This window comes from Gavialis gangeticus, unplaced genomic scaffold (assembly GCF_001723915.1).
Source record: "Gavialis gangeticus isolate Ggan-Ray unplaced genomic scaffold, GavGan_comp1, whole genome shotgun sequence".
Taxonomy (NCBI): domain Eukaryota; kingdom Metazoa; phylum Chordata; order Crocodylia; family Gavialidae; genus Gavialis; species Gavialis gangeticus.
In genome coordinates this window covers 716697-725567 of record NW_017728983.1, presented here as the reverse complement: position 1 = coordinate 725567, position 8871 = coordinate 716697, and the positions used below count along the sequence as shown (strand labels likewise).

The 8871-nt window shown below is 47.2% G+C and overlaps 1 protein-coding gene across 1 annotated transcript in view; it reads right to left on the bottom strand.

Moving 5' to 3' along the window:
* The window catches only part of TSPEAR (thrombospondin type laminin G domain and EAR repeats), a 65785-nt gene extending 57170 nt beyond the window's left edge, over positions 1 to 8615 (bottom strand). The window contains exons 1-3 of the mRNA XM_019512487.1: positions 8370 to 8615; positions 7103 to 7341; positions 5271 to 5361 (exon numbers count right to left, since the gene is read on the bottom strand). Coding sequence (XP_019368032.1) covers positions 5271 to 5361; positions 7103 to 7341; positions 8370 to 8615 — 576 coding nt within the window. The remainder of the gene's footprint in view (positions 1 to 5270; positions 5362 to 7102; positions 7342 to 8369) is intronic.
* Positions 8616 to 8871: the final 256 nt, after the last annotated feature.

The following is an 8871-nucleotide window of genomic DNA, read 5'->3' as shown; positions in this document are numbered from 1 at the left end:
ATGAGAACAGGGTGAGAGACAGTGTTGAAGGCCTTCCGAAAGTCCAGGAAGACTATGTCCACTGCTACCCCTGCATCTAATGATTTGGTGATCTGATCATAAAAGGCCACCAGGTTGGTCTGACAGGACCTGCCACTAATGAACCCGTGTTGGTTGCCCCTAAGCATGAAATCCCCTGCTGGCCCCTTGTGGATGTGTGCCAGCATAATTTTCTCAAACAGCTTGCCTAGGATCAAAGTAAGACTAACTGGCCTATAGTTTGCTGGGTCCTCCTTCTTCCCCTTTTTGAAGATGGGAACCACGTTGGCCCTCTTCCAGTCCTCTGGCACCACACCAGAGCACCACAAGTGCTTGTAAAGCCGTGCCATTCTCCCAGTGGAGAAAGAGATTCACGTTGATAATGTTGTGAAGTATTTGAGCTACTCTACAAATGTCCTAAGAGAGGGAAAAAATGGAAAGACAGAAAAGTGGCAGGTTTCAGTGCTCCAAAGTAGTTTGAATTGCACTGAAAAAGAAACCTACCCACCAATCTAGATCAAGGCTGTCCAACTGGTGGCCCAAGGGGTTAAGACTGAAGGGTTTGTTGGCACAGCTGCCAGAGCTACTGCATTGGTGCAGTTCCAGAACCCAGGGGGCAAATGCTGTTGCTACTTCCCCCTGGCACCTCCTTGGTGCTGCCAAATTTAGGGTCTGCTAGTAACTCAGATCAGCAGCAAGGAAAAAGGGGGGCAAGTGGCAGCAGCAGTCACTCCCTCGATTCCAGAGTTGCACAAGTTGGTGCCTCACTGCCAGAGGTAGGTCATCCAGCCCACAAGATGCCCCATGGGCTAGAACTGGCCCCTAGGCCAAATAAATTCCACAACCCAAGTCTAGGCCATACATATAGACCATTTTTGTTTAAAGGAATATGAAATCATGGGATCTGAAAGCACCTCCAGGCTCCAACCTCTAGCACAGATGCAGGATTCATTATCCCTAACCCATCCCATTATTCTTAAATTGGTCCAACCTTTTCTTAGACAGCAAAAGCTGCGGAGACGGATCATATGTACCAAGTGCCCATAACACCATTGTTGCACTTACACCTGTGTTCAGAATCAACTCTCCAAATTCAACCACGGTTTTATAATTGACTCAACTGCATGGAAGATTGGATTGGAAAAGAGAGTGTGGTGCAGCAGTGGTTAGATGCCAAGACAGAGGAACCAGGCACACGGACTCATGTCTCCATACTATTCTAAGCATGCACCTCCATCTGGACCTATGTTTGATCTGTCTTAATCGAGCTGTGGTACTCTTGGAAGCACAGATGGGTCAAGCACAGCCAACTGCAGAATAGTTCAGTGGTGAGGCCCAGTGATTTGGGAGCTTCTTCTCAATTGCCTGAAAAATCTCACAAGTAGCTTACACTGGAATTTGAAACTATTTCAACCAATGCAGGTGGCCTGTTCATTTTCCCATGGAGTCTATGTTGCGGGGTAGGGGGAGATTTTCAAATTCATCCAGCATCAGACTAACTCTGCTGGTTTTGGAATTGCTGTTTTTGGAATTTTCATCACAACAAAGCTGGTTTTGACCATCTCACTTCTAATGATGATCTTCATGCAAGTGTCAGTGAAAGTGATGGGATTACTGGAACACAGGGGGAAAAAGACAGAATTTTGCTCTTATGCAGTGGAGCAGAATTAAGCAGAAACCAAACTGTTTTCACAGAAACCATCTCAGCTATGAGCAGTTACATCAGTGATTCTCAACAAGGGTGTCACAAGATCCATCTAAGAGTGCTGTGGGGTGCTGCATAATATTAGCACTGCTAGGTATGCAAACACCTACACATGATGCATAAGATAAATCTAGAGATTTCAAATAGGAATCCACAGGGTCAAAAACACTCTGACCTGCTGTGGTCCTTCTGAGTTCTTTGCAACAAAAGAATCGGTTTATTATTTTTCTGTAAACAAAAAAATGAGTGAAAGCTAAGTTTTGGCATTTTCTGAGGGGTGATTTGGGTATAAAAATATTGAAAACCACTGTGTTACACTGACAGTTCTCTTAGAGGGATACAGGCCCAGAAATGCATCATATTCAGCAGCCCAAAAGAATGCAGAGAATGCATTCAGAAGACAATCCAGCAGCCCAAATAAAGATCATTATCTAATAATTTCAAGTTTAGGCTGTGTTTTTTTAAAAGGGGATTTGCAGAAGCTGATATAATAACTTGGTGCATTTTTTTTTTAAATTCCAGCACTGAAAACAGAGATGTGCAGTGATAAACCCAATGATAAAGACATGTAAATAAATTGAATTAGACCCTCAAAATGATGAACTTGACATAAAGATCTTGAGACTTCAAAAACCAAGCTAATTTGGGTGAACATGGTCATTGTTTTATGTTTTCCTCTGCAACTAGGAGGCACTTTCTTTTTTAATGAACGCTTAGATCTTCATATAGTCATATGACTCCAACAGCTAGAACCTGATGGGAAAAAGCATTATTGCAAGACTAATAATAGAATTGCAAGAATGGGCAACACTGAATAGATTTGGCTCTGAATATTGTCACAGCATTTGCAGCTCTGACAAGACCCGAGCAGGAGAGCCAACACAGCCAAAGGGTGGAAATGGCTGGTTGGTTTTAATAGCTTGAGCTGGAAAAAATGCAGAGTGAACAAACAGCATGAATGGAAAAAGGAAAAGCAGATCTGCAAAAGCCCTGTAGTCTGGTGATACAGTGCCAAACCCTTGGTGTGGCTTCTGAACCTCACCCAATAGCTGCAGGGCCACTTGACCCCATCCCTGGCTCTGGGGTCTGGTCCAGAATGGCAATGTATAGGCATTGCTGAGTGGCATCATGATGGCATTGCCCCTATGCAGGCCTTCCCCAGTTCCATTAAAAAGGGGTGTGTGCTCAAGCACCACGAGTGTCTAAGGGATGGATTCTCTTGGTGTTTAGTAGAAGTGGTTAGAGGGGGTCATTATCAATTAAAGGAGAGTAGACTGTGCTCACCCTGGTTACTGTAGGAGAGAATTCTTTGTACTCAGGGACACCACCCTCAATTCCTGGCCACCGATAGGCTCTTTTCAGAGTCTATTACTGTTAGCAGCTGACAGCTAACCACACAAGAAACCACTGACGTCATGCTAAGCATGTCTACACAGCCTCCCCATAGAGCCTGGAAGTGCTTGAGCACACACCAAGAAGGATGCCCAATGCAGAGAGCCTGAGAGCAGTGCTGGGGGGGTATGCTCAGGGCTTTTCCAACTACATTGCCTTGGTTTCCTAGAGAGACACTGAGTAGGAGTGGGTGGAGGTGGTGAGTGGAGACAAGCCCTTAGTGACCTTAGCCAAACAATGTTTCTCATTTTTTGGGAGACTCCATTTTATTGGCCATGACATTCCCAAAGTCCTGGGAGCTTTTGTACCTGCTGTTGTCTCTAGGAGAGGAGCAGGGTGTGATAATGTAAGAAGACCCTTGAGGGCAATTCCATGTGCCAACCTAGCACCTTGTGCCTCAGCCTAGCATCAGTGGAGCTCTGCCCTGGTACAGCCATCTGCTCACATGCTATCAGCTCCAGGACTGAGACCTAACACATTCAGAAAATGAACCTAGGATTGACTGGTTTGCTTTGTAAGACTGGAAGGGGCATCCCCTCAGACAAATCCCATATCTGGGGCGACATCTGCTTGCAGAGAAGCAAGCTGGCCATGTTCAATAATCTGGTTAGGTCTGCACCCATAAATCAAGATCTGTGTACATATCTATTAACATTTTGCAAATGTCTTAACAGAGAGTGGAAAAGCCACAACACTCCTCACGGGTTAGTGCCATCTGCTTGGCTCAGCTCCCGCAGTGTCTGTTCTTGATAGCAGGATTCACAGAATGCAGCTGGATTTCAGGCAGGACCTCCCATGCTCAAGAAAACCCAAAGAACTTTGTGCAAAGCACATGAAAAATCCATCGCTGGCCACTGCTCTGTAGCAATCGCAGCACTCCTCTTCTAACTATGGTGTAGGCCATGCTGTGACTACTGCACAGGTATCTGGGAAGGTGAATGAAGACTGATAACAATCCCCATTGTAGCTACGACCCATACATTGGCTGGAGGTCAACACAGCTGGCAGCTGTAACCCAGACACTGCCTTGGCCCTTAGAAACTATGTGAGTGATGGAGAAGACTCCAGCACTTAACTGCATTTAACTGCAGTGGGTTGAGTCTTGGAATTCCCTGCTGAAGTTTGGATTTTCCTTCTGATCCAAAATGAAATGAGATCCTCTAAAGCTTCCAAAACAGAACTGCTTTGGCTGGGAGCTCCTGAATAAAGCTTACTGGAGCTTCATTAACTCCACCACTGCCTCCATCACACAGAAGTGCTTTTGCTGCTGTTCCTCAGTGGTGAGCAGCAGAGAAAGTGGCAAGAAGCAGACCCACTTCATGCAGCAACTGCCAAGGCTTCTGAGGTTGGCTGTTGGCTGCTGTGGGCAGTCCTGCCACAGCAACTGCTCTGAGACCAAGCCCCAGGGATGCTAGACTCCTAGGTGAGTGGGCTACCAGGGACCAGGGCTGTCTGCAGAGCAGAGCCCCCTCTGAGCAGCAACCATGCAAGTCTGCCCTGCCCTGCAGCTAGGAACCTGGAAGCCCTCACTCCAGCTAAGGTGCATGGGGATCCCTCACTGCCGACTGTGCAGCACCGAGCCTGGCCCAAGAACTCCAGCTGAAGCAGGGTCTCAGGCTCCATGGCACAGAGCCTGGAGCCCAGTGACCACTGGACAGGGGCAGTTTACATGACACAACTGTCTTAGAGCTCTTCCATGCAGCCAAGTGCCTAAGCAGCCCACCAGGTGAGCCAGCAGCAAACTGGGGGGCTTTTGCTAGCCCTCTGCTTGTGGGCTGATGAAAGATCATTGAAAACCAGACATTTTTGTGGAGCATTTTGGCTTTGATGAACTAGCATTTGCTAATGAAATTGTGCTTGGCTGGAAATTTTCCAACCAGCTGTAAAAATGACCCTTTTTCTGGGGTCATTTTTTAAAACTACTGTCCCCTCCTCATATCCTCAGGAACATCTTCCCCACAGTATAGTATAGCTCCATGAACTCCCTGCGGACAGTCCTGCCAGGGGCAGAGAATGCCTCCAACTCATAAGGCCTCCAGCCCAGAGACAAAGGGTAACACTGGCCCATAGCCCTGTGAGCCCAAGTCCATCCTGCCCTTGTATGTGTGTTAAAAGAGATGCACAAGAACTATCCCACCCTGCAAGTGTTACTTACCGTAAAGAACCCTTTCCTTCTCCTCCTGCTCCCAACATAAAAGCTGGCTCCCTTTATGGTCAAGGATGCAGGGAACGGTGTGTCCACCACCCTGGAAATGTTAAGATAAGAGGCCTGTGAACAAAGGGAAGCTAATTTTATGGCATCCATGGATAACCAGAAAAAAAAAAACACCCACTGGTCCTAGCCAGCCCAAGAGGATAATTACAGTAATAGGCTTCCAGTAGTGGGAAGGGTTCACAGGTACCCCAGATTGATTCAGACCCATGATCCATCCAGTCCAACCTCCACACCTTACCAGGGGCTAAAATGTCTATTCATATTTGAGGGTGTTGGTTATAGCCATGTTGGTCTAAGGACATAGGCAGACAAGGTTCTTTGGGGTAAAGTGATATCTTTTATTAGGCCAGCTAAATAGCTGGAAAAATTGTTCTTTACAAGCTTTCAAGCACAAACACCCTTTGTCAGGCACAGGGAGAGTCTGCTGGGGTTTGCGTGCTCTCCTGGGTGGAAGAGAAGCATAAGCCAATATGCAAAATGTAGGTCTGTGAAAATGCAAATGTGTGGCAGGGAAGATCAGAGGGGATGGGAGTTAATAAGCACAAGACAGGTAGGGGAAAGAGGGAAATGTTGACCAGTGATAAAATGTAGCCGGTAAAATGATCTTCCCTGCCGCACATTTGCATTTTCACAGACCTGTTCATATTTGGCACACTAAGCCCTTAGACTCATAGACAGTGCCTTGTGGCATTGAGTTCCAGAGGTTAACTCTGTGATGTGAATTAAAACAGTCCCTCTTTTTTACCAGAGGCATGCAAAAGGAAATGCTTAATTTTTGGTCAAAACACTTTGCAAAAATATTTTTAATTTCCAGTTGAAAACAATGGTTAGCCAGTTTTCAGCCAGTGCTAGCACAGACCTGCAGTCAGCCTGCAGATGAAATAGAGCAACCACAGAGAAGCAGAATCTGCAGGGCATTGAACCCATTTTTTCTTCCCACTCCTCCAAGATCTTCTTTGCCTGCCCCACTGTGTCCTCTTGGCCAGACCATAATAGATGCTTCCCTCTCCAAAGTAAAGGATGTGGTCTAGCCCAGCATGACGGGATGTCTGCCAGCTCTACAAAAAAATGTACCTTGGGATCCCAGTCATGGGTCAACGACAGTTCCCAGGCCTGAAGGAGACTTCTGCTGAAGTCTCTTTGAGGCAGGAAAGATGTCCCTATTAGCAAGAATCTTGGTACTTATGGGGAGGGAAGAGGACATGGTCTTAAGGAAATCTGGGCCTCCCATGACAATGCTAAGATGATCAGAGCTGCAGCAGGGCACAGCCTTCTGGGGCCCGCTCCCAAGGATCTATTAGACTAGTGATTTTCAACCAGGTGCTGTGGCACCATGGGGTGCTGCAAGATCCTTTTAAGGGTGCTGAGAGGTGCCATGCAATGTTAGCACTGTTAGGTGGACAAACAGCATTCCCAAGATAAACCTAGAGATTTCAAATGGGAATCCATAGTGTCACAAACATTCTGCCATGCTGTGGTCTTTCTTCATCCTTTGCAACAGAAGTTTTTTTTCATAGTCAAACAAATGAATGAAAGCTAAGAGCTGGCATTTTCTGAGCGGTGCCTTGAGTCTAAGGAGGTTGAGAAGCACTACAATAGACACAGTGGCCTCTGTGAAGCACTGGAAATCATGCAGACTTGTGCCAGGGTGAAATGGCAGGAATCCATGGGTATCACCAGAGCCTTTAGAAGGCCCAATATGAAGACCCTGGGCCCTCCCAACCAGCCCCTACATGAAGGAGATCTGTCTGAGCTGTACTCCCTATACATACATGTCAACAGGGATACTGCAGTCCACAGTGAGGGAGAAGGAATGTCCAGATACGGCCAAGACAAGAGTGTGCCACTGATTGTCCACCAAGGAGATGTCTCGGAAGGTGACCCGCGTCTGCCAGCCGTTGGACAGCTCCCTGCTCCAGAAAAGGAAGTGGAGTTTGTTCAGTGAGTACCTAAGTCCTACCAGCACCGGGCTGCTCTCCTCTCCCATCATGGTGAAGATGTATTCATTTTTCTGAAAGACAAGCAAGAAAGTCTGGTGTTACCATGCGGTTTGGGGAGAGTTGGAGTGTCCATGGGGCACTATAAATAAACCCCTTGACTCTGACTTCACTGGAGGGCTGGGAGCTCATGGACAGGAAGAGCAGGGGAGGGCTCAAAATGTGGGTTCTCCTACAGATTCCCCCTGTGATCTCTGCATTGAGTCCTATCTGTAATATAGAGATAACAACTCTTCCTTCCCCTCCCAACTTTATCTCCACTGCCAAGTTAAACTGTACATTCCTTCACAGGCAGGGAACATCTCTTTCTGTGTGTTTGGACAGCACCAAGCCCAGCTGGGCCTTGATGGTGACCTCTCAGAGCTGCAACAATATGTCTAATATTAACAAAGGCAAAAAGAGGAGCAAAAAGCCACGCACAGCTCTAGATTCACACGTGGACAGACCCACCGAGTAAGAAGGTGGCATTTGTGCTGAACAGAGCTGGACTTTCAGAGCACAACTCTGCCTCTGTTTTCATGCCTTTGAGTAAATGTCTCTTCTAGTCAGGCAAGATCTTCAGTCCAACAATGATTCATGCCTTTATTTCTTGGGAAGAGTGGCTGTGGCAGGGGGTCTACTATTCAGATGGACTGTCCTGGGCACCCATTTATCTGACATTTGTACATACATCAGTCCATCGCTACCTACTCCCACCCCTCTACTGACATATTCCTCATCTCCCAAGAGAGACTCATTTCATGTACAGCACAATCAGCACAGATGTGCTCCTGCAGGCATCCATCAGCGTGCTGGTGAAAGGCCTGACAAGCATGGCTCTGCATTATGGATGTGGCTAGAGGCAGGAGCAGCAGATAACAGGGACTGGATCAGGTGCTTACACCCAAATCCAACTTGGGAGCTCCCCACATCTTTGGACTGCTCCTATCCCAGGTTTGGGCTGTGCCCCACCTGAGAATGATGAGTGTTTTCAAGTCAGATCTCGACTCCAACCATTCATTAAAATGGACAGGCATCTTGTCACAGAAGGATCTGTGTTTACCTTTCCTGGGACACTGAGGACTCTCAGGGTGACGATGATAGAGAATTCCTCTGGAAAGTGGTCACAGTGGAGAAAAATCCGAGATGCTGGGAAGCAGAGGGAATGGGGGTGGGAAGCCAAGAGCTGGAATCCACGCACCCCCTGCACTTGGAGCATCCTAATCCCGTTCCTCAGGCCACCAGCAGGAACCACCTCCGCGAGAAGATCCAGAGGGCGCAGGTCTGTGCCAGAGAAATCACGGAGCATGGTCACTGGCAGAGAGAGGCATGGGGTTCACTTTACCATCTCAAAGATAGGCTTATGCTTCCCTGTACATGATTACAGGAGGTGCCTTGCAGTGGGTCAGGATGCTCAGGAGTGAAAAATAATCAGGGATAATCAGTTGCATGATGATGCATGTTAATGAGTGCATTAGTTGTATGAGTGCGTTAGCTTTTCTGATTCAAGACGGCCACATGACTGTTGTGTGGCCTAACCACCAGCCACTTGTCCACTTATACAC